Source organism: Cataglyphis hispanica, chromosome 24, assembly GCF_021464435.1.
Source record: "Cataglyphis hispanica isolate Lineage 1 chromosome 24, ULB_Chis1_1.0, whole genome shotgun sequence".
Taxonomy (NCBI): Eukaryota; Metazoa; Arthropoda; class Insecta; order Hymenoptera; family Formicidae; genus Cataglyphis; species Cataglyphis hispanica.
The window spans coordinates 4,180,858-4,208,440 of record NC_065977.1 but is presented as its reverse complement, the minus strand read 5'-3'; the positions used below and the strand labels follow the sequence as shown (position 1 = coordinate 4,208,440).

Genomic DNA, 27,583 nt, shown 5'->3' with positions numbered 1-27,583 from the left:
GGATTTATGCAGATTAATATAAAATTCGTGTGCACATAAAAAAATATTAATCTCGTTTTTCAACGCACATATGTGTAATATGAAAAAAAATGGATAAACAACGATTATACATTACATATGTAGATAATATTACACAATTTAATAATATCGCGTTAAATTTATTTTTAAAATTTATAAATTAAGTAGTATAGTGTACTAATAAATATGAAAATACAATTACAAATACAATGATAAAAATATAAATATAAATACAAATATAAATATAAATATAAATACGATGATAAAAACATAAATATAAATATAAATACAATGATCGGTGCTTATTCTATGCAATAATAACAAGAAATATTAACAATAGCGTTCTTTTTTATTCAATTTTTTAACAATAATCAACTTCATTATTTGTAATTATGCATATTTGAAGAATAAAATATTGAAAAAATGGCTATATAGATGAACTATAAGCTAAAATTTTTACAAAATTTTGTATCGTAGAATAATTTTTGTATAGCTTGCATTTAATTTTTTCTCGATTCGGATTACTTTTTTTTAAATTAGTTTGAATTGAACATTTTTTGCGGGTAGTCAATTAGAGTTTATTTGTAAAGCATTTAAGGCTGCTTTAGATCTTTGAGATCAGTTAATAATTCTTGAAAGTTTTCCACTTTTTTTGTTAATCGATTAATTAGTCGATTTATTGTATTTAATTTTTTCTTTGATTCCTGATAATAATTTTTCTCTATATTATAACTTGCATCAGAAGTAAAATCTTCACGGTGAATCTCCAATAAAACATGAATTGAAAAATTTTTTTGAGTTTGTTAATGGTTCAACACTTTTTCTACAAATAAAAATATATAATAGATTAACTATAAAAATATTAAATATTTACGGATTTTTACATTGTATAATATTTTATAACAACAAATAATTCAACAAAAAACATTTTCTTTTTTAAAGTAATCTCTTCAATGTGCAAAATTTTTTTCTATCGTTCTTCAAAAATTGCTTTTCTGATTCAATAGGTATTATTGCTTCTTGAACATATTTGTCACTAAATATCAAATAAAAATATTTTGTTTTATTAATAAAGATTGAATTCAAAATAATTCATGTACTTATATTTTAGTGTACCTGTCCAAATTAAGTGAATTTTCAAGCGAAATTGTTTGTTCGCTATTTGTAATATTTTCTTTAAATATTGTATATATGTCATTTGCTATTTTATTTTCTTCGTTTTGATTAGCTTTTATATTGGTTTGTAATATTTTATTATTTTCTTTTTCAATAAAACTTAATATCTTAATTTATATCTAAAAAAAGATAAATAATTGTTATAAAAAATACATTGCAAATAATTGCATTTTTTTTAAAACAATTATTTTCTGTACACATTTGATTCGTCTTATTATTCTGTACATAAATATTACGATATAATTATCGAAAACTAAATAATTTTCGAGATATTTTATATTTTATACTAAAATATGTCAGATTGAGATATAAAATAACTTAAAAAATACTTAATAAAAAAATACTTTATTATAGTGTTTTAAAAAGTTCTCGAGATAAGCTATAAGAATATGCAATAAAAAATGGATGTTTCTATTTAAAAATTTTAAGTTGACCTTGATCTGACTTTGACAATGCCATCTATAGTCAAATTAATATTTTTTTAATTAAATCAGTCATTCATTAAATCAGTCATTAAATGCGTCTTTTTAAGCCTTACAACTTTTGTCTGAAATATTTTTCTCTAAAAGACAACGTTTACGAGATATTTGAATGTATCCAAACTTTTGACACACCCTATATGTGATGTACATTTATGGGCTCATACATACATTATAACATTTGACAGTTGACAGTTGACAGCACTCTCGCTCTTTTCTTCTTCAATTCTCCCCACCACGCAGCCGATTAGAAAGAGAAAAAGATCCGACCGCTATCGCTCTTCCTTTCTAATGTTTAAGACTGTGTTTCTACAGGCACGCGTAATCTATTTCTATAAGTCTATGGCAAATACGCCTTGAGAGATAATTTTGTGTATGTGCGTGCAAGGTGGGCCGGAATGATTATATCCAGATCGGACGTGGCTATTTAAAAAACCAAAGAAGAAGAAAAAGCGTGCAAGATGCGCAAGATAATAATGTAAGATTATAAGCGAATATCGCGGAATAATAAAACGAAGAGACGAAAATTGATGAGCATCTCGGAATCGTGTAACAAGGAAGACAAGTGATAAAATGAGAAGAAATCATTAACGCGCAATAGTGCACGAAAGACAAGTAATTTTTTTTAATTGATTATATTGAGTTATATTACATCAGTAAAACTGATTTTTAGGTTAACTAACTTACTAAATAGCTAAGCAGTGAATTTATATTAATGGAAACGTGAGTGTTTGTTTATATTTTATCTATAAATATAATTAATGTGTAATTAATATTATTAGATCACTTACAAATGGCTAGGTAATGAGTTGCATGCTTATGTTGTTATATTAAAACAAATTCTATCAAAGATATAACATTTACAGTTAAATTAAAAGCATCAGAGTTAGAGTCTCAAACTGAAATGTTAAGCGTTATTTAAAGGAAAGAAATAAGGTAATAATTTTATTTATAAATTATATAGAAAAAGTTATTCTTATTTAAAAGTTTATTTTTTTGGACTAAATACTTTAAGGAGAAGATAATCTATTTAATTTTTTTTGATATAATAGTTGAACTTATATTTTTAAAGCAATGAGAAACATGAACATGGAAATTAATGGTCTATTCGGATGAAACTGCCTTTTGCAATATAATGTTATTGGAGAGCATTGGAATATCTGTCATCGATAAAAAGAAGTTCAAATTTGAATCCAAATGGAAGAAGAATTGGATAGTGATGCTGACTGACAGTTTTTATTAGAATATAAAAGTTTAATAATTTGGCAGTTGCGGTAATTAAAATAGAAGCCTACGATGCAGCTTTAGAAAATGTTTCGAGATGTCAATTACAAAATGTTAAGGCACTATTTAAGAAAGATATTGCAAAACTTCTAATTTTCTTTTTATTTGCTATATTTAATTATATATATAATATTCTTTTAAAATAAGTTTTATATATTAATTTATATTTTACATATGGAAAATTTAAATATATGTGTATTATATTAAATATTGTGCAGATTGTGTAAGAACAATATTAAGACATAAACCTATATAAAATGTTAGATGTAGTTGAAACTAGAAATCCATCAAAGGATATAAAAGCAGATAATAAAAGTAATCAATTAAATTAAAAGTTTAAATGTTTTTTTTTCTGTTTTTAACAATTTTATGCTTTAAGATCATTAATTTTATGGTAAATATTTTTATTTCTGGATTTGAATTTTGAATTCAATGAAGAGAAAGAGAGAGAAAGAAAGATTGTATAAACTTTCACAGATCCTCCTTTATATATCAATATTGTTTCTATGATATGCACAATAAACACACATATTTGAATTTTTCATATGCAAAATACAAATCAAGAATATATATAACTCATTTTAAAAATTATTAAATATAACAAAAGAAAAGAAGATTAAGATCTTTGCAACACCTTTCGTAGGAAGTATTTTAACATTTTGTTGACATCTCAAAATATGTTTTACATTATTTAAGCTGCATCGTAGGATTCTGTTTTAATCAATAGAGTTGCTAAATTAATATAACCTTTTATACGATCTTCTAATCTAACAAAACCTGTAATTCGGTATTATTCATCGACTCTTTTTTCTCATTTTGATTCAAATTTGAATTCTTTTGTCAATGATATTTGTCGACAGATATTTCAATGCCCTCCGATAACATTATATTGCAAAAGGATCTATATGAATAAATTATTAATTTCCATGAATAAACCATTAATTTTACACTTCTTATTGCATTAAAAAGATAAGTTCAACTATCATGTCAAAAAAGTTAAATAAGTTGAATAAGTTAAATAAGTCTTGTCTTTAAAATATATAGTTCAAAAAAATAACTTTTATTATATCATTTATAAACAAAATTATTACCTTATTTCTCTTCTTTGACTAATGTTTAACATTTCTATTTTAAGCTCTAATTCAAATGCTTTTAATTTAACTGTATATATGTAATAATTTTGATAAAATTCTCATAAAATTTATTTTGTTATAATAACATGAACATGCAATTCGTTGTTTAACCATTTGTAAGTGACTTAAAAATATTAATTATGCATTAATTACATTCATATATAAAATATAAATAAACGTTCACATTTTCAGAATCAAAAGTTACGAGTAATTACAAATACACAAAACATTTGTAGACACTATAAACATGCTTCAATATAATTTTATTATTTATTTTATATGAAGTCAATTAATAAAAATGTGTATTCAATGTGATTTTGATATTTTTGATAGAATTTCAAGAAGACTTATTTTGCTATATTAATATAAACTCATTGCTTATTAATTTTTAAATTAATCTATAATATATTGATTATGCATTAATTACATTTATATATAAAAATTAAATATACATAAATATATTTAGTTTATCGTTATCGAAGAAAGGAGGAGTCTAAATCTTCCTTCAATACTTTCATAATTATTTTCATATTATTTTTCTGCAATGTATTTATCATAAATATCTTAATTGATAATGTACTGATTCACTCAAGTGTAAGCATTCACTCAGTTTCGCTAATGTAATCTAACTTAACTCAATATGACTTCGAGTAGGAGAAATCACTTCTCTACCTGCAATTATTCCATGATAAACTTAATAATCTTAATCAATTTGTCCCTTTGGTCTTCTTGTGTTGCGATATATAAGCAAATTTAATAAATTTATAAATGCATAAAATATTTAATTTTTTCTGTTTATGTCTCCTCTTATAAAAGATTTTAGAAAGAAAGATTTATGTATATTGTGTATATGTATGCGTTTATTTAATAGAATGAACTTGTTTCATATTCATATTAAATATATAAATATGAAACAAGTCCATCTAATTTGTAATAAAAAGAATTTTCTTTCTATTGCTTTCTATATTTTGATATTTATTTATTTACGCAATTTATTTTATTATTATTGATATTGATATTATTATTGATATTACAGTTTGTAAACAGTTTAACTTCTTTATTACAATTATATCTATAAGATATCTATACAGTTTAACTTCTATTAAATATATATCTATAAAAATGAAATTATATCTTATTAAAATTATAAATATTGTTTTAAAACCTGTTAAGTGATTGACGATAAGAGATTGAGCATAAAAATACATTGTGATTATGTGAAATGTTATATATATATATATATATATATATATATATATATATATATATATAATGTATATGTATATGTGTGTGTGTGTGTGCGTGTGCGTGTGCGTGTGTGTGTGTGTGTGTGTGTGTGTATACATATATATATATATATATATATATATATATAAGCCTTGTAAATATATATACTGTTTATATAACTCCTTTTAAAAATATTCCTTTCTATTGAATCAATCTTTAAAAAAATCACATCCATGTATAATACATTATATATTTTCCTACATTATTATATTTTCCTATAAAAATAAAATTTTGATATCCCACCATAAAAATCTTTCAAATTACAAATTCTCGCAAACTGAATTACTTTTAAATACTTGGCTAGTTAATTATTGATTTCACTTTTTTTAAGGGAAAATGTTTTTATCGCTTATTTTTTAAAGATATATATTTTTTCAACTTTTTGCTGCATACAAGGGATATTTTTTTATATACTTGGCGTACTTCTTTTACCTTTTTAAGATATTTTTTAGTGAGATACATATGTATTATAAGATATAATTAAAAGTGATATAAACATGTACAAAAATTTATATTTTAAAATCGCATATCTTAGGAATCAAAAAAGACGGCCGACAAAATTCAAAGCATTTATTACTTAGAAATATGCCTTTTGTACTTTTTATCAAAAGGATAATGTTTCGTGCTGTATAAAGTTTTGTCAATTTTTATCATATAAATATTTGTTGCCTCTTTCCAAAAAAATTAAATTTATTGAATATTTTTTACTCATATATTTCTAAAATTTACTTCATTTTTTTATTTATCTCCTAATTTTCTCCTAATTTTATTTCTATTTCAGATAACACATGATGTCTCAAAAAATCAATACCAAAAAAGATAATATTAATGTAATAGAAAGGATGGAAAGGAAATGTTCAAAAGAGCTTATGTCCTCTTCTAGTCTTTCCGCTGTGTCGCAGTTATCTAATAGCAGTGAGGAAACATTGGATATGACCTTTGTATATAAACCCCATAGATCTGATAATTTAGAAAAGTGAGTACAAATTATATTCATATACAATAATATATTCATACACACGTGTGCAAGCAAGCATATACATCCGTATGCATAATATTATATGTATACTCAAGGACAGGAATAGTGTCCTTCGGTGATTTAATATACATATATATGTGACAATCGAAAGTATCACGCATACGCACGAAACGCGCACGTGAACGATCACTTGAAATACGGAGATCAAATAACGAAGATGAAAGTAATGGGATGAAAGAATGGCTGATTAGGCTTCATAAAGAATTTGTCTATATACCACTTGATGTTCGAAATATTCAAGGAACTTGAATAAAGTTATAATAGTAAATTGGTTTTTTTTAGTAAAAGAAAGGATTTTATAAATGGGATGGTAGAAAAGGCAATAGGTGGAATATTCAAAGTAATTAACGGTTAAATATTTAGTAATGTGGATATAAGCGAACCAGATAAATCGTTGTGAAAGAAAATGATTTAAGTCTCGAAAGGCGTGTCCACATGTGTATTTGGAAAATGAGATAATATTTGATAATATTTCAAAGGTTCGAACTTATAACCGCATGTTGTGTCTTGAGTCTTGAAATTAAAGAGATGATACAGCAAGTTAAATCTTCTTTAAATCTCTTGTACCATGGGGGGATAGAGGTACATCTATTTTTTTTAAATATCTAACGTCTTTCATAAAGCTTTCAGTCAATAAGATTTCTGTCACATTTTCTTTAACGGTTTCTTTGAATTTAGAATAAAGATGTGTATAGTGACATTTACTTATAAGGAAGAGGTGCAGGAATGGGGCAGGGACTCTTTGGCCAATGAATCAGCGTTATCGTTGCCAGGAATATCATGCTGACTGGGAACCCATATAAGTTTGACAAAAAGATCGAGCTGAGAAATAGTAATTTTTTAATACGAAGAATAGTATGATGAAAATTGTCAGCGGATTATAAAGTAGAGAGAACACTTAAAGAATCCGAAACATAACAGATTTGAGTAATTTCTTATAAGAAATAATTTTTAATGCTTCTTCAATAGCTAAAATTTCAGCTTCAAAAATAGTAGAGTGATTATTAATTCTTCTCTTAAAAGAAAGATTGATCTCTGGAGAAAAGATTGCAAAGCCAACTCTTTCCTAAAAATCAACACAGGCTTTAGAGCCGTCAGTATTAAAAGTAACTTCTGCATTTAAATTTTGCAATAAAGAACTAAAAGCATCAAATAAATTATTGTTTCCATTATCTCTGATGCGGAAACCTGAATCAATATCTATTAGAGGTTTGAAATGTCTAATGGAATAAAGGAAATCCAAATAAACAAGAATATTAAATTGTTCAATTTGATTGAAGGTTTGTGAATATATCAGGTGTGTGTCTATCAAGGCAGCTGAAAGTGATCTCTCATTGTCTTGTAAATGATAGATTTGAGACAATGTTGAGTAGAGAGGATAAGACAAACAAGCTAAAATTTTGCAAATAAATTTTTTTATTAAAAATTGTCATCTGGTTTTGAGAGGTTGTTCCATTTGCATTCATTTACATCTAGCAAAACGTTAGTAGGGGTAGTGCACATCATGCTGGAAATTGCTCTGAGTGAAGCAGATTGTAATCTGCTTACTTTCAAATATAATGATTCCACAACAGGATGAAAAAGTTGGTATCCCCAATCTAAAATAAATCTAATAAAGCCTTTATAAATAACTTATAGTATAGAGGGATGTGCACCATCTAATTCCAGAAATGGCTTTAAGTATGTTGATTCTTGATACAATCTTATTATTCAAATTGGTAACATGTGCTTTTCAATTGAGCTCCGGATCCAGGTAAATTTCCAAAAAATAAAGAGTCCATGAAAAAAATATTTGTTCATTGCGTATAAGAGAAAAATAACTATGTCTCAAAAATAATCGCAGATTTCTGAATTTCAATGTAGAGAAGATGGTGTATGCTGATTTAGATGGTGAGATTGATAGTCCAAGGGAGTCCAAAAAGAGTTGAAGTCTAGATTAAGTTTAGTGCAAGATTAAGTTGATCTCTGATGTGTTCCAAGTTACTGTGGGTGCAATATATCGCAATGTCATCCGCATACATAAGAATCTTAACAGAAATAGAAAGACTTGATTTGATTAAAGATAAATAAAAGTTAAATAGAATCAAATTTAAAATAGAACTCTGAGGGAGGCCAGGAGTTATTTGGATCTTCGCTGTGCAATACTGCAAATCCAGTTAGGTTTCTATGAGTAATAGTAGCCTTAATGAAGGCATTTTGTCAGAAATTCCATATTTGATTAGTTGAATAAATAGAACTCTGGAATAACATTATTAAAAGCTTCTATTAGATCAAGAAATACAATTCCAGTAAATTTACGTTAGGAATTAGCTTTTCCAATATCCGTAGTAAAGATAGCAATATTATCAATGCATAAAAGATCTCGTCTAAAGCCTAATTGAAAATTGGGTAAAATATTATTATTCTCAGTCCACTATTCAAGGCGTTTGTAGATTAATTTCTCAAAGATTTTGTGGAGATTATTGGACAGAACAATAGATCTCATAGCTCCCTTTTTCCAGGTTTTGGAATAAAAATGATAAAGTAATCATTCCAAATTTTAATTTACTCTTGTAAAACATTAAATTAAAAATCTTCAGAATAATAGAATGTAATCCCACAGGAAATTTTTTAATAATTTTGTTGCTAATAAAATCTGGGCCTGGTGTAGATCTTGAGAGAAGTGATGGTATCTTCATATTCCTCAGAAAGAAGGCAGCATGAAAATCGAATCCAAATTATCACCGTTAAAAGAAAGGGCTTGAAGGCTTTTAACATCTAAAAATATATTTGAGGCGAGCTAAGTAGAGCTAATTTTTCAAAGGCATTAAAGAAACTATTATCTGGGATCATAATTCGATTAGAAATATCTTGTTTATGATTGGAAAAAGCGCGAACGTATTTCCATATTTTGGAGATAGGCGTATTAATATTAAGGTAGGAGCAAAATTCTCTAAATTTTTCCTTTTTCTTCTTAGAGAAAGATTTGGAAGCTAGTTTGCTAGCCTTAATATAATTGTTAAGATTGTCAGAAGTGGGATTTGCCTTAAACCTTTTAAAATAAAGATTTTTATTATGAATGAGATCATAGCATTTATCATCCTATCATGGTGAAGGAGCTTTTTTTCGAATGATGTTCGCATAATGTTTAACAGCTCCAGCACTGCACAAAGCCTGATGAATGACATTGATGAGGGGTTGTTGTATGTAGTAACAAGGTTATCGATATCAAGAATTTTTCAGATGGTTTAATGTATTCCTCTTGAAAGGATTCTCAGCAGATTCTTGATATAAAAAAAGATAATGTTGTTAACCTTAGTGATAATAGAAAAAAGATCGTTGCCGTGATTGAAAGATTTGCCAATCGCATCTATTAGCCAATAATGGTGAAATAATGATAACATCCAACGCTAAGGCAGAAGATAAATCCATCGAGGACCATGTGTTGTTGCCATTATTGAGACAGAAAAGATTTTGATTTATGATCGCTGTTTCTAATTTCCTTCTCTTAGCATCAGGCCGTTAAACTTGATGTTTTTCCAATAAAATTTTCACATATAATTACAGATTCTAATGAAGAACAAAAAAGCAAAATCTTGTGCCATATATGAAGTTCAATAAGCATTGTTGCTACCACAAGGAGGACTGTATACAGAGCAAATGTAAATATGCTCGTTTGTCTCAATTCAAATCTTATCCATAAGAAGATCATTCGATATCGTTCACAATACATAAAAGTTCTATTATTATAATAAATAGATGTAAATCTATATTTCTTATCAATAAGAAGAGACTTTTCCTTCTCTATTACTATTAAGAGTAAAAAGTTCGTAATTTGCAAAAGAAAGATGAAGATTATTAATTAATCTAGTTTTGCAAAGAGCAACAATATTAATTTTATATTTCTCTAAAATATAAAGAAAATTAGGAATTTTTTTTTAATAAGGAAGGACAATTCTATTGTAAAATATTGAAAGTATTGTTAATATAATTAAAATTAAAAAAAAAATAAAAGAGTTAGATGCATAAATCATTATTAAGAAGGGCATGCCCTATTTCACACAAAACATCACGATGTACAAGTTTTAGGGAAGAAAATTTATTTTGGCATTCAGTGATTCAGTGATTCAGTGATTCATGAGTTGAAAAACTCTGCATGCGATTGTAAAGAAAATGGAGAATTAGTAGGAGTAAAAAGGAAGAAGAGGTGGATAAGAATGGTCTATTTTCTTTAGTAATAGAAGAAGAATTGAAAATGAGTTTAGAAGTTTTGTTTTGAGTTGATTGAGATAAATAAGAAGTTTTTGTATTTGATATTGTTTTAGATTTAAAAATAAAATTAGAGAAAGGAAGATATCACAGAAAAAGAAAAAGGAGGAGAAGATGAAGAAAAGATAAAAGAAGAACTTTTTGTAAAAGAAAGAGAAGGAAAAATCTTTGAAGAATTGATTGAGAAATAGAGAAATTATTGTTTATTTTAGAATTATTTGAAAATTGAAGAAGAAATTTAACTGTATGAGGACAGAGAAGAAGGAAGGAAATCATGCAAAGAAAGAAGCGGGATATCCAAGGGAGGGCATCTAACCTTCTGGATTAGACAAATTTAGATCCTCTCTTGTCCAAAAGGGCTTCAGCCTCAATTTATGAAATATTACAATATGATTTTTAAAATTTTCTTTTGCTTGATGAAAAAAGGATAGGAAGTAGAAGAGGCTTCATGTTCTAAGTCCAATAATTTGTTTCTGTTACTGCAACTGGGTTTATCAATAATGCATTTTTCAGCATCATGAGTTTATAAATTTTTTCCACATCTAACACAAACAGAATTAGAATCAGGAGAACGATAGATTCTTGAAACGTAACTAAAGTGTTTATATTTTTGGTAGTGTTTACCTAACCTTTTGAATGGTTCAAGTACCAAGCGTTTGCCTATGTAAATGATAAAACTTGTAGGGCAAAAAGAGGATCTAAAACGAACAATATATAAGTTAGAGTAGTAGAGTAACCAATACATTTAATGGTGAAAGAGTTATCATATAATTTACTGCAAACGTTTTTTTTTTAAACGAATTATCTCAAAAGAAGAAATCTATAAAGAATTTCATTCAAGGGGAGGGTGAATATGAGTTAATTAAAGCTCTTCCGCAGAGTAATTATCATCAATGCCTTTAATAATAAATTGATTAATAACTTTATAATTAGGAACATAAGCGATTCACCTGAAAAAATCCGATTAATGTTATTATTAAGTAAATCACAAAACTTGTTTGCAGAAATATCAGAACTATCAGAAGAAAAACGGAAAATTTATTCTTGTCCGAAGGTTTAAGATCAAACGCGGATTTGAACAACTCGATATAATTGGAAATACGTTTATCAAAGACAATAATACGTTTCGGGTTCAGATTTTTTAAAATTATTACCACTTTTTTATGTCCCAGATAATCAGAGGCTGATGAGTCCTGTACCTGATGATTGGGAAGAAAAGATGAAGAAGATAAATTCTCAATGTGGACAATAAAAAGAGGTTTAGAATCAATTGCATATTTGCTAAGAAGGTGAGAATCAGGTGTCGCAAATCCTGTTTTCTTGATAATATGAGGTTCAGAAAAAGCAATAGGAGTTGTTCTCTTTTTTGCTGTAGCTTTTTTGATGTTGCGAGCTTTATCCGTGTTGACAGTCTTCAGAAATAATGGGATAGCGTGTATATTGTCAGAGGCTTCTGAAGTTATGGAAATAATGTCAGGAGATGTATCCATGGGAAGCTCCGAAAGAGATAAGTTCTTGGGTGTTGTAACACTTTGGCTTGAATTCATCGTGCAGTAATAAAGATATAATTGTTTTGTTTATGCAGTAATGGCCGACAGTCAGAAAAAGGAACAAGGATACGCACTAATAGTGAAAAAAAAATAAAAGTCAATAAGGAGGGAAGAGCCTTCAAATATTGTATTAATGTTCATGCACAATAATATAAAGAAAAGACAATTTTTATTCATTATAGAACACTATTATTATTTATAATTATGCAAAAACTCAAAAATAAACTCAAATTATATTTCGGCATAATCTAACCATAATCAAAACAAAAGATGTTCGATGTTGTATCGCAAATCATATAATAATTGAGAGAGAAAGCAATGCAAGATATAACTAATAATATTCTATATATGTCTCACTCATTTCAATTGAATACAGGGAATGCAAATAAGACAGTTATAGGACACACGCTGGCTGGACACCGCTTTCGGTTATCATATATCTAAGTACCGAAAGACACCATTTCTGTCCTTGAGTGCATACTTACATATACAAATTGATCCACATAAAGTTATAAATTGTTTCTTGAGAAGTTATTCAAAATAGTGATAAAAATTTCTTTTTTTATTTGAAATTTTACAGTAAACACCATTATATTAATATTATAGTACAATAAACTGAATATTAGAGATAATATTGCATAAGTATTTCCGGTAAGTTATTGGTTAGTTATGCAATTTCAGACTCATAAATATAATATCTAATATAATACACATTTATATAATGTTATATCATACAGCCCTAACGGTTAAATCAAACGATAATCAAACAAATAATAAACTAAATTATATTTAATTTACGAAATTTCAGATTCAATTTTTATATTAATTAAACTACGATTTTTTGTCTGAAATAAGCACTATCCACCTTTTAATAGTAACAAATAATAGACATATCGTCTATTTGCTACACTTATTACCACATTATTGTAATAAACAATATTTTATTATTTTATTATTATAATAAACAATGTCTATTGAGACATTGAGTCCATTAAGGGATTTTTTTTATATTACATGTATAGAGTGCCGTCCACTGGATCTTTCAGAAGGACAGAAAAATACATGTTTTTATTTATTTATTTTTTTTTTTAATAGAACAATTTTGTTGCGTTTTTGGATAATTTATCTAAAAATAAATAACATGTGTGCGTGTTGCGTAGATGCGCACGCGTGCGTATACGCGCGCGCGCGCGCGTGTGTGTGTGAGTGTGCGTGCGTGCGAATGTGTGTGTGCGTGTGTGTGTGTGTGTGTGTGTGAACGCGCGCTTATGTATCAAACGTCCTTCTATTATAATATTATACATAGTTCAAAATATTACAAAATTATTACAGCATCTTTTGTTGTAGCAGTTCAATGGATACACTTAAAGATATTAATCAGAATACTTTATTTAATTAAATGTTATATTAGCAAATGTTAAAAAATAGTATTTATTAATAATAAATTTTATCAATTTTTTAAATTTTATTGTACATAATTCTTAAACAATTAGAGGAACACTTAATTTAAAAAAAAAAATTGACAAAATTCAGGCAGCTCTAATTTTGTTAAAAACAAATAAAATTTAAAAAAAGTTTCGGTAAATATGCATAAAAGATTACAACCCACCGATGACTTTGACATGTCAAAGATATGATCTTGAGTAACTTTCCTTACAATAATTGGGGGTTTCTTATAGTTTCTGAGATATCCAATTTTAAATTTTCACAGTTTTAATGTATTTTCTGTTATAAAGTAAGGAAAAATAAAAAATTGCTTACGTTGTATTTGTGTAAAGCAGACGTGGAAAAAGTGTTTGTTTATATTTCCGGGGATGAAGCTCCTTGGATTTTTCCACTTTCTATGCGAAGCGAGGTTCCACGCAAACCTATGTGTCTAATTTTTTGATAGTGGAATTACCCCACAGGAGGGGCGGAAAATACTGTTTCATGCATATACTTTTTAATGCGTAAATATAAAGTGGAAAGTTATAAACTCATGCGGAATCTTACTTAACATTAAAAAATATATGCGTAGAAACAGTATGTTTCGCCTCCCACCCCTTTCTCCCGGGAGTGCCATTTCCGAAAAATATAATCTAATCCAAACCTATTTCTGATTTAAAACTAAAATATGGTTTGGTTTAGATAATACCTTTCGAAAGTGAAATCCATCTTAGGGGCGAAACCCACTGCACGCAAATACTTTACAAAGCAAAACAAAGTCCGTCCCACAATTGTTGTGATAATGGGAAAGTATATGCGTAGACGCAGTGAGTTCCGCCCCCCCCCCCTATTGGGGAGGGAGCTCCATTATTAAATAATTAGACACATAGGTTTGCGTTGAACCTCGCTTTGCGTAGAAAGTAAAAACCCCAAAGAGCTTCGTCTCGGAAATGTAAACAAACACTTTTTCCATGTGAACTACGCAAATACAACGTAAACAAACTTTATTTTTCCTTATTTTATAATAGAAGATACATTAAAATTGTGAAACTTAAACAATCTCACTACTAACTTTAAATATCTCAAAAACTGTAAGAGACCCTTGATTAAGTTAAGGAAAAGTTACTCAGAGTCATATCCTTGACAACATATGTCAAGGTCAAAGTCATCGGTGAGATGTAACCTTTTATGCATATTTACCAAAGTTTCAAAGCCTAAAATCTCTATTTTCGAAAAGTCATTATTTTTTTAAATTTTTGAATTTGGTAATTTTTATATATAGAAAACTATGAGTTAAATAAAATAGTACATTTTCTTCTTTGTGGGCCTGTCACGCGCTTCGCAAAAAATATGCGAAAATTTTCGATTTTTTAATGTGAAGCTTAAAGTTTTCCCTACAAAATCATTTCTTTTTAATGCGATTTTTACGCACTCAATTATAATTGCGTCGACCGAACAGTATCACGACTCGCGCCCAAGAATTACGCCTACAATTTCTTTCGCGCGCCCGACTAACCACCGCACTCCATAACTTCACGGATTAAATAACTTTGACCATTGCTGAAGGAGGCAAATTAATAATTAGTTTTCAAATACAGTTTATTACGTGTCTCATCTTTCACAAATCTTGATCCCGATTGCGCTGTTCACGTATCGCATCGCACTGTTTGTCAAGGGGATCGCCCCATTGTGCACATTACAAATTGAACTCGACAATATTTTCTGATCGGACACAGATCCGATTGAATACAGATTCGTTCGAACATAGACCCTATCGGACAGGCACTTTAATGCGAAATGAGGTTTTAACATAGGTTTTACGCGAAGTGAGATTTCACATGGGTTTACAATTTTCCATGAAAAGCAGGTACAAGACAAACCTATGTGTCTAATTTTAATGGTAATGGAACTCCCCCGTAGGGAGAAGGCAGAACATACTGCCTCTACGCATATACTTTTCAATGCGAAATGAGGTTTCACATAGGTTTACAACTTTTCATGCGAAGTGAAGTTTCACATGGGTTTACAACTTTTCACGTGAGATTCAACTCATATCTATGTATTGATAAGTGCTGTCTTATATGAACTTTTTTTTATTCCCCGAAATTGGATTCACGCGCAATTTATTTCTCACGTAGGAAACAATTGGGCCTGTGTTCATTCGGCTCTGTGTCCGATCGGGAAATATTGTTGTGTCCAATCTGTAATGTGTGCAATCGGGACTCACTCTTGTGAAGCGTCCCATTACAATGTATTCTCCTTGATTTATGAATACCTTGTCATCTCTTCGTCAGATTTCTATTTCTATACAATACTTGGTGTCATCTGAGTCCTTATATCAAATAGAATAGAATAGAATAGCGTTTTTATTGCTCCCCCCCCAAGGGGGATTCAATATTACACAGTTCTCAAATACAAATACAATTACAATAATACTTTGACATTTATCTGTTTTATACAGCTCTCAATCCATCTCCTATTTCGTCCTTGCCTATAAGGTTTACATAGCTGATCCTCTTTGTCGTTTCGCGTGACTTCAGAGATTCTTCTGATTCTTTATTGTTTTCCTTGTTCGCCGACTGTTCTTGCAGCGACCTGTTCTGATGCTCGACCGATGCTGTATTTTATCTCGAGTGATGAGCGAGTTGTCGACGATCCTGAATCGACATCAGAGCGTGCCGATTGATCGTCGATCTTCAGGGCGAAAGTAAATCTTGATCTGATTGATCCGAGCTGAGCGTCGATTCAGCCGCGCATCGGATTCGTCGACGACTGACTTCGATGTCCGACTGAACGATGCCTGATCTCTTTGCCGATGATTCCGGATTCTGATCTCTGATTCTGATCTGAGATTTCTCCGGATTCTGATCCCGACGCTGATATGCGCGACCTGGACTCGATGCTTTGATTCGCGCTTGATCAAAGAGCGATTTGATGGATGTTGAAGTCGACGAGCGAAACTGCCTGATCTGATTGCCCGAGCCGGATTTGCAAGCGCGATTGTGATTCTAGCGCAAGCGAATGTGATTCCGGAGCGCCTGACCGCCGGATCCCGATCTGCGCGATCGGATTTTGATCTGGTCGGATGCCGATTGTCGGATGATTTTCGGATCCGCGAGCTGATCCGGATCTGATCCGACGCGGATCTGATCGTTCCTGAATGATCTCTGATCTTTGCCGGATTTAGCCGACGCGATTTTATTGTTCATCGACGGACGCTTTCGATACTTTATGAGATATCGGATGCCCTCGATTTGATCAGCATTATCTGATCTGACGAGTGATTCTCGACATTATGTTTGATTCGACTGTAATTTCTTGTCTTTATCTTTATTGATCCTTGACATCTTGTGCTTTGTTGAGGTTTCGACTTCTGAGCCAATTTCTGCTTTATCCGAGTTTTTATACTTCTTATGTCTTTGTCCGAACCTGTCATCTGCTTTCGATGAAACCATTACCTCCGACCTTCCTCTCTTTGACCATCTCTATTTCCTCTTCATTCTCATTCTGCACTCTCTCTGGCTTTCTCCTTCTATGCCTTCTACAGCTTTATCTTCCTTCTTGGTTCTACACCCCATGCAATTTCCCATGAGCACACTCAAGCCTACCCTCTCTCCGTCATCCAGACACGGAATCCTCTGAGCCCTTTATATCGAAATTACGATTTAATTTTGATTTGATTTCTTCAGATTTCTTTATATCTTTTGACACTATCATGATGTCGTTAACATAAATAAAGATACATGAAAATCCTTTTTGTTCCTTCAAACGGTATGCATTTGATCGGCATTTGTCGGTTCTGTTTCAATTTTTCGTAAAGATTTGTCTTTTTTTGTACCAAATTTTCCAGTCTGACGAAGTTTAATACAATGTCTTATTCGAATACTTTGTTCCCGATTTGCAATCCTTTTAATATGATATCAACTTTTCTTCTCAAGGTCACATAGCAAAGTCGGTCTTCCATCAATTCTAAATAAATTTAAGATTTCTTCTAAAAGTGGAGGCTGCATGAGTAATTGCTCATCAATTTCTCCATTTAAATAGGCTGTGGTTATATTTAAGTATTGAATGCGTATATCTTCTTGAGCTGCTAATGCCAACAAACGAATTCAATTTATTGCGCTATAAGAGTAAGGTTTCGTTGTAGTGAAATCTAAGACTGCGAAATTCTTTGCTACTAGCCTTTCTCCTCTCTACAGTTTTATCGGAGTTGTATTTGTTTCGGAACACAAATGGACTTGTGATAACTTCCTTGCCCTTTGGACGATTGATCAACTGCCATGTTTTGTGCTTGAGAATAAATTTTATTTCTAAATTTATGGTTTGTCACCAATCTTATGCATTGGACATAACATGTTTGAATGATATTTCGGTTTAGCCTGCAAATAATGGCTCTTCATTTTCTGTTTTTTTTTCGGATTAGTCAATATTAAAGTTGAGTCCGCCTTTTCAGTCCGGTGCGAATTATTCGAGGCTTACCAAGTCCTCTTCTTGATTGATGAATATAAATTTCCATCGGGATCTTGTTCACATTCGATGACGTTGTTATCTGATTTATTTTCCGGTTTATAAGCTTTTAGAAGAGTTAATTCAACCTCCACCATTCGCTTTCGGAAGACTCTGTTGTTTTTTCATTTCAATACAGATCTTCAGATACAAAATATTCAAGAATTGTCGTGATACATGTGGAAAACTTCATGAAAGTTACATTTCGTGACGATGTAATCTTCCTCTTTTTGATTAACCAGTTTCTGTAGTCTTTTGAAGATTCTGAATATCTCAGAAAAACTGTTAATTTATCGCGAGAGTCGAATTTTCCTTTGCCTAGTTCTGTCTAAACAGAATAGTTTGCATCTAAATTCCCAAAAGTGTGATATGTTTGGCTCGTTTTCGATCCATTCATAGAGTATCTCCCGTCTAGACTAGTGCTTGGGGTTCTGTTTCTAATATAGTTTGTAACTGAAACGGTCCAAAAAGATACTGGTAGCTCTGATTGCAACAAAAGGTATCTCACAATATCCAGTATTTTAATAAGTACACAAGTATTTAGTTTTATCAATACAAATCACAGATTTATTAAAAGAAAAAACTCTCGACTTAAACGTTGAAGAGTCAGAACTATTCTAATCGGGTCGCATAAAAATCACAACCAACCCGACGTCAAGGTAGCGAGAAATCGCTTCGTGCTAGTGACACGACTCGAATGGACCATTTGACGCTCAGTGCAAATAATATCTCGCTTCTATGTTCCACAACTCAAGATACATCAGTTCTGTTTTTTTATTCAACGGTGCCTTTCTGGCATCCATCTTGCTTCATCCGGATGGTATGGTATCAAAACTCTTTCTGCGATTTCGTGCTAGACAATGAAGGCATCAAATTTAAGATTCTTGTATTTTTTTCAGTTTTTAGATTGGAGATATTTGATTCATTGTCTCTCAGATTTTCAACCAAAACCTTATACTTCTTGAATGTGCTGAGCACTTCACTTTTGGTTTTCAAAAAAATACCTCATATTGTTTAGAACATTCGTTAATGGTAAAATATTTAGCCTGTCCATGCGATTTGACGCGCATAGAGCCACATACGACGGAGTGAACTATTTCCAATGGCCTCTCATGCATATGTCACAGTTTATTTTTTTCTTTGATGTCTTGAGTTCGATTGATCGCTTCTAAAAGATACCTTTTGTACAAGTATTCCAAACGTCGATGCCATGTTTCTAGAGATTCGACTTTTATGGAATTACATGCTGCTTCATAAGTACTATCGCTTCGATGACTCAATGTTTCGCGTACGTATATGGTATATAGTCTATTAATACAATCGCCAATTAATGGTCGACAGGAATGACAAACTCCGAATTGATATTGAAGACCTCGCGCGGTGACAATGTAAAATTGTGTTTTCAAGATTATCAATGCTGACAAATAAATTCTCAATTTCGATGTATAAGTGTATGTACGTACAAACATTGTATCGTTCATACGGGCGCGCATCACAAAGAGAAAGGATAGAAAAGAATCGAGAATCACGTGATCCTTGTTTCTTTAACATTTTAGCGTATTGTTTTACGGTCAAGATACGATCTGAAAATGCTTTTTGGCCTCTCAAACAAGGGCAAACAAGCGCTCACTTTTTGTAAATTTTATATTTGTTCATGCATATATGTGCATATATGTATCAATAATATGTAAAAAATATCTATATAATATGTAAAAATTATATATAAAAATATGATTAAAAATTGTATAATAATAATAATAACAATAATAACAGAAGTAATTGCAGAAGTAATAACGGTAGAATAATAGTGCATAGAGTAAACTAATATACGGTATATATAAAGCACGGGCACTTTTATTAGATTTGATAATTTATTGTTTTTTTATTTGTTGCTTTTTTATCGATATTTTATATATCGTCAGCACAATAGAGCGACACAAAGAGAACACAAAAGTTAATTTAGCCTAACATTATTTTTCAACAACTATAGATTTAAAGACCGATAAGTATATTATCTTGATTTCTTACATCGATACATCTGTTGCATAAATATTGGTTACATGGAAGCATTTACAAGAAATACGTGATGGCTCAGTGCAAGGATGTTCAGTTTAGCACGCAGTAGAGTCAAGTTCAATTCCACAGACGTCTCAAAAAAATTTTTTATTTATTTTGTTATATAAACGTTAAACATTTTGTGTGAGAATTACATTTAAAATAATTGTTAAAATTTTGAAAATGTATTGGCTATTTTGTAACTACATATACTATACATATATATAAAAAATTTATTTTATATATACATTAATATATCTTGTAATCCAATAATAACTTAGGGGGAAAAATTATTATTATCTTAAATTTATTACATATATTAATATTAATATATTTTCAAAATTTTAATAATTGTTCTAAATATAATTCTTAAAAAAATGTAATATTTATATAATAAAATATATTTAAAGTTTTGTTGAGACATCTATGAATTGTGTTGAACTTGACAGTCTTTTGCATGAAACTTGAATATCTTGCATATAGCTATTACATATATTATTTAGTTCATTTTGATCATGTGCTATCAGTAATGTACTTTGTAATACAAAGTAAAATTAGTTTTGTTTTTCTTTGTTTTTAAACTGTATTTGATTGATTTAAATGATACATAGAACTCATTATATCAAAGAAAGCATATATCAATGCGTTCATTAAAATCATAAATTTTTTTAAACAAAAACTCAGCAATATAATTTATAAAATGATAATCATGTGTACCATAACGGGGAATATTTGCTCTCATGTCCCTTGACAATCTTTCTATATTTTGCATATGGACACCTGAATCTACAAAATTGATTGAATGGTTCACTGTTCGATGTATATAATTCTCATTACTTTTAATTGAGCCAGGAGCAACATATTTCCGAATAATTGGCAATAGCATTTTGGCACTTCGATTAGGTACAGGCAAAATAAAAAGTTTTTTACTATTCCTCTCGATACCACCGAAAATCCATTGTTCTCGCACTATGCGTTCAGTATTATATTTTCTTTTGCCTATTTTTGCTTCATCTAGTTCGATGATTTTATTTGTTCCACCAATTGGCTCTTGTTTTAGTTAAAGCCACTGTTGAAGCAACTAGAATTGATTTAACAAAGAAACGTGCAATGTTATTTACGAATAATAAATTAATAAACTGAAAAGTATATTATTTACCTACCGACAAAAATTCGTCCAATCAACTACTGCACTATCATTTAACTCTAATTCATTTTTCAGAAATGTGTATCGTAGTGGCAGTAGCATTAAAAAGTACGCAACAAAACGGCAAATTTTTGTTAGCTCCATGTGCGTTCGTGCAAACCATGTTCCGTGAAATGTACTGAGTTTAAAATTGCACGTTACTCTTCGTCGCTTTCGACCTTTAATAGCTTTATTATAGCTTCTCGTGCAATGAAATAAATGATTTTCGGAACTGTTCACTAGTATTAACAAATTTTGACATCTTGGAAATGTTATTTCATTACGAATGACTTTCTTTTCACATAAAAAATTCCACAAAACATCAAAATTGTACGTCATATTAATAAATTCGTGTAAACGCGTATTGATAGTTCAAATTATCCAACCGTCTGCTATAAAATATCACAACAGACTTCGATCGATTATACATCGAATAACACAACATACTAACTATTCGATCGATTGATTTAAATGATACATAGAAGTCATTATATCAAAGAAAGCATATATCAATGCGTTCATTAAAATCATAAATTCTTTTAAACAAAAATTCAGCAACATAATTTGTAAAATGATAATCATGTGTACCATAACGGGGAATATTTGCTCTCATGTCCCTTGACAATCTTTCTATATTTTGCATATGGACACCTGTTATAGAATAATACAACATACTAACCATTCGATCGATGAAGATTTCTTTTCAAATGTATACAAGGTATCTGTCTTGAGTAACAATCAAAAGGTTTTAGTCGTCGCTCATTGTTTATTAAAAAGTTATTAAATAAAAGAATTTTCAACGTAGAAAGCGCGCGCGCGCGCAATCACACACACGGGGGGGAGGCGTTTGGCCCCCCTGCCGCACCCTCCCCGTCGGTAGGCAGGGTGGATCTTGCTTTACAAATTATAAAGTACATGCTACATTGTAAAGCAAGAGCCACGCTGTCTATAGGCGGGAAGGTGCGGGAGGGGGGCCAAAGGCTCTTCTTTCAACCCTCTCCCGTATGTGTGTGTGTGTGTGTGCGTGTGCGTGTGCGTGGGCGTGTTGTGTGTGTGTGCATGCGTGCGTATGTGCGCACGCCCTATTCATGCATGTACTTTGGTATATTTCAAACTTTTTTTGTCAATAACTTTTTTGTTTATAACTTTTTAATAAGCAATGAGCGGCGATTAAATTAGAAGAAAAAGTTATTCAGAATTATGTCCTTGACAACATATATCAAAGTCATTGAAATCAATGAATGAATCTAGTAGAAATTTATATTATAAAATATACATGTGTCTGAAAATTGCATATAATTCGTGGAAATTCTTTTGTTGATAACTTTTTAATAAACAATGAGTGGCGGCTAAAATCTTTTGAATGTTCAGAGTCATGACCTTAACAACATATGTCAAGGTCAAGATCATTGGGGCTACCTCCCCTAAACAGGAGTTTAACCAATTATTTTTATTGCAAATGTAAAAAGTATATATAGAATATATTATGTATTTAGAATAGCAAAATAGAAAAATAAATTAACTTACTGCGTTTGTCATGTATGTTTTATAAATTAAATGCATAAATTAATTTATTTTTTTAAATTTATGATTTCAAATTTATCATAGGAAGACAAAAAATAGAATAATAATCATTTGCATAAAAAAGAAAATAATGTGAATGAAAAAATATAATAATGTATTAGCAGAGAAGAAGAGAGAAAGAGAAAAAGAGAGAGACACGCGAGTGAATATGCAAGCGAATATGCGAGGAGTATGAAGTAACGAGCAAAGTTGACGAGCAAAAAGTAGTAAGTGAGTGATTAAAAAAAGGTAAAATAAGCGTACAACCAAAAGAAAGATGATACGAGAAACTGTAATAATGTTAGTGTGTACAGGCTTCGCACGTATTCTTTAGCAAAGCCAAACTTTTCGTTACCGTTCGACACTGCGAAACTAGCACATCTAGAGTGTATGTTCCACAATCTAGCCGCGCGAAACGCGCGCTTACATTCGCCGAAATTTTTTAATTAGTATTTCAATAATTAAGAAGGATATTGAGCTATTGAGAGTCTGGGGCTGTAAACAGTGCTCCAGTGAATTTTTGTTGTGTTCTTTATTTATCATACGTTTCGATTTCTGATTTGGACCATCTTTAGTATCTGTTGAAATAATAGATTGGATACAATGTTAATTTTATATAAATATTTAGTTAGAAGTAAAATAAATTTGAAATACATTACAAAGTACGTGGGAAAAGTGCTTTTTGTTAGTTAAAATGTGAAATTTAGCCATTAAATAAAATATAAGACTTATGTTAATTAAAAAAATTAATGTTTGTATAATTATTCAAGAGTCCATTGGTATTAACATGAAATATATATCGCACTACCATTCGCATTAGAACTCCCATCATCAACAATTTCAAGAGTCAAATCCCCAAAAATTCTCTTCTTGACGAGAAGCTCGTCGAAGCTACGTAAGCAGCACGGACGTTTATATCTCAAAATGTGGATATGATTTTTACGAGAGCAGATAAAAACAATGTCACCTTAGCGCTCAATAAAATCGAATATTTAGACTAAATGAATGCATTAAGACAAAAAACTTATTCCATATTAAAAAAGAATCCAATCAAAAAACTCGTTAGACATCCTCACAATATTCTCAATAAGTGGAAAAAACATGAATACATAATGTGCAAAATTAAAGTGGTAAATTTAGTCGACAAATTTGAATGGTAATAACCAAAATTATAACATGAGCGAGGATAAACAGCGTCGCTTTCAGTGTTTGTCCTGATGAGAAACTGTGATAAACAACTAGATTCTCGAACATTCTACGTCGAAAAACGCTTATTATGGATATCGCTTGATCTCGAGTCTTAGCGGTCGATTTAGTCTGTCTTCGACAACGATTCAGGATGGTCAAAACTCATCAGTTTCTTGCGTTACTGTTATCATATTTGTTTGTTTCGTGTAAACTTTCATCGTTATCGTTATAAATTCTCAACAAAAATTCTTGCATGCAATCAAGCATAAAATTCTCATTGTGATAAGCGCCTCGTTTTTTTGATTATTACTTGTTATATACTTAGTTATATATTAAGTTATGTACTTTATTATATACTAGATTTTGTAATCATTAAAGGTGTAAAATCCGAGTGCATCCATCGTGATTTTTCTAAAATCTCCTTGTCCTCCAGCGGACCTACGGATTCACGTTACACACCGCTTCTCGCTTAAACTTGAATGTCTTTAAAAGATTCGGGCGATCTCGTCGAGATCGAATTCCGGACACATAACAAATGAAATTTATAGAAAATTTAACTTCACCGTTGGAGTTTTACCAAGAGCGTATTGCGTACTAAAAATATATAAATCGGGTTGTCCTTTGAGAATTATTTCTTTGACAAATAGTCCCCTATGTTGGCCATTTTCTTACACAACATAATTAATACATATGTGCCATCCAATAGTCAAATTAACAATAACTCATCAATTTGTAAAAAAATTAACGAATTAATACAAGACGATTACAAACTTATCTCATTGGACGTCATATCACTATTTACCAGTGTACTGCTAGAGTTAGCCTTATCCGGGAGGCGTATTGCCTCCAGGTTTGATTCCAGATTTCTTACCAGAATTCTGCAGAGCCTGGAAGCCCCGAAACCTCCTCCAGCTCTCTCTCTTAGCGGCTACTACAGAGTCCCTATAGGTCTTCTGGGCCCTCCGATAGAGGTCGAGCGGGCGACCCGTGTTCCTGGCTCTATTCCAGGCCGAGCCCCCTCCCTGAGCCTTTGCAGTCCCCATCAAGAGATCCTCTTGTTAGAGCGAACTGCTCTTGCTGGACAGTTGTTCTCGAAACTACCAATTAAAGCTCTTTGTAAATGGTCCATGCAGAGCTCCATCTCGGCGCCGGTTCCGTGCCTCTTAGGAAAATCACACAGACCAGTGGAGATATCTTCTCGGAATGAGTCCCAATCCGTACTTCTCGAATTTCTTCTATAGATAGCTTCAGACAGCCTCACATTGGCGAGCCTGAAGACAATCTGCTTGTGATCGGAGAGGGAGGGCTCAGATGAGACCCTGCCACCCGACAATCTCCGGAATCAGATTCCTAGAACATAAGGTGAGGTCAAATATCTCACGCTTAAGCATTCTGAAATGTTGGCTCGTTGCCTCTGTTCAGGATCGCCAGGTCAATGGCCACTAGGTATTCCAGAAACTTTCTGCCCCGATCGTTGATATTGGTGCTATCCCAAACCATGCGGTGCACATTAGTGTCGCATCCCAATCAGCGGCAGCCCCTTGGCCTGGCAATACTCCACTAGATTGACCATAGGCCCTGACGGAAGTGAGCTTTCCTCCTCATGCCGAAAGTACGCTGAGCGCACCGCCATCTTTCTGGTCTCAATCATGTTGGATCTGCGAAGATCCGCCATGATCGCCGCAACATTCCTGGAACAGAACTCCGGCATGAACTGCGCTTTCAATCCCTTGACTGCAATTCTGGGATTGGGCTCTGTGGGAGATTTGAAGAGTTTACCACAGACTGCATTGTCCCTAATGCAGCCTCTGTAAACCCAGGGTTCCTGCATTAGGGTGATACATGTATGCACCACAGCCATGCTCCTGGCTAAAACAGCCAAGACTCTTGCTGTGGTGCAAGTTAATCTGGGTGAAACCCACCTTGGCCATATCCACTCGAGGGCCTGATGCTGGCTGGGATTTTCCTTGCCCCATCGCCTTGCTACCAGCTCAGAGCAGACCCACAGTGATCTGCTCGAGCCCATAGCTAATCCTAAGACTCAACTTGAGGACGATGGACTCCGGGATGCAGAGAATGAGGTTCCTCCCTTCAGGGGAAGCCCCAACATTCTCGGCGAAAATCTGCCAGGTGGCCGTGGCGATGCCCGGATTCTGCCTCTCCAGCAACTAGGACCGCCGCCGCAGGCACCGGAGGACCCGGAACCCAGACAGCCGCCCTATGCCGCCTTTGAAGCGCGTCCAGGCCCACTACCCTAAGCTTGGTATCCTCTCAAGGAGAGATGTGTCCAATTCGCTCAGAGTGCCAATTGAGCGTCATCTCATCCTCCCCTTTGCGGCATAACGACGGCACCGTTATGGAACACCGCAGTCTCTGTGAAGCGAGGAGAGGGGCCCTCCCCGCCATCTTCGCGATCACCATTCCCCGTAGCAAGGTCAACTGTTTCGGAGTCATCGCCTGTTCGGGGTAGCCCTCCTGAACAATCGTCTTTGCCACGGGATCGGCAGCAGAAACATAGGGCCCAGTTTGTAATCTGAGCCCGAGGCCTCTTAATTACCCTTTGCCGTGGTAGGGGATACCAAAGGGGTGGGGGGTATCCCCAGAGCCCGTCCGGTCCCTTTTCCATCCTCTTAAGTGTCGCTCCGGAGAAAAAGGGATCTGACCCTGCTAAGGCCAGCTCCCTGTTCTTCTTGGCCCTCCTTTCCACAGCGGCTCCTCTTGCGAGAAGCCGCTGCTTCTCCGACAGCGACACTTCCCTCTCGGGCCCTGAAGAGCCCGTTTGGGAGCCTAGACCGCTACCCCTGAGGGTGGGAGCCCTTGCGAGCCTGCATCCTCAGTCCCCCCAAGGCCGTCATTGATTTTGAAATTTTACACATCCATACTTGGTCCCACGAGTAGCTAGGAAACGAAAATCCGCCCAAACAGATCCCCGCATGTCCGGGTAAGGCTAGTTACTTTGGGGTTGCCTTGTGCCTCAGAGGCATCGTTCACGACACTGAATTCCCAGTACCACATATCAACGATGGTTTTTAACTTGGCTTGGAGAGTCTGGTCCGCGACAGTAGCCTTCCCAACTCCCGACAGGGTTTTACGCCCGCGGGACCAGTTATAGCCACCACTACCCTGGCGACTACTGGGGTGATCAGAAACCTGGAAGTTTGTTGGGCGTCCTCCTATCCGCCGCTCGGAAACGCGCTCGATAGACACTCAACCCACAGGTTTAATAAAGAAACTAAACTTTTATTACCTGGGACGGGATTTTGTGCGATTTTGCGTAACAGAAAAGAGGTCGGATAAAAAAAATTTATCACAATTTTAAGTATAAAAATTTTATGGATTATATCTGGTTTTTTTTGTTTTGATTTATACTTTATTATTTTGTTATTTTTTTAGTTATTATTAATTATTGTCCAGTTCACAAGATATACATTATATAATTAATTTCT

At 32.3% G+C, this 27,583-nt stretch overlaps 1 protein-coding gene across 5 annotated transcripts in view; it reads left to right on the top strand.

Annotated features, from left to right (window-relative positions):
- Positions 1-1,882: 1,882 nt before the first annotated feature.
- The window catches only part of LOC126858197 (tubulin polyglutamylase TTLL5), a 211,659-nt gene continuing 185,958 nt past the window's right edge, over positions 1,883-27,583 (top strand). For 3 of the 5 annotated variants that reach the window (XM_050608330.1, XM_050608328.1, XM_050608326.1), the window contains exons 1-2: positions 1,884-2,288; positions 6,159-6,353. In XM_050608330.1, the coding sequence (XP_050464287.1) occupies positions 6,166-6,353 (188 nt within the window). In that variant the 5' untranslated portion in view covers positions 1,884-2,288; positions 6,159-6,165. Of the gene's footprint in view, positions 2,289-6,158; positions 6,354-27,583 lie in introns of all 5 variants that reach the window. The other 2 variants (XM_050608327.1, XM_050608329.1) reach the window with 2 other exon arrangements.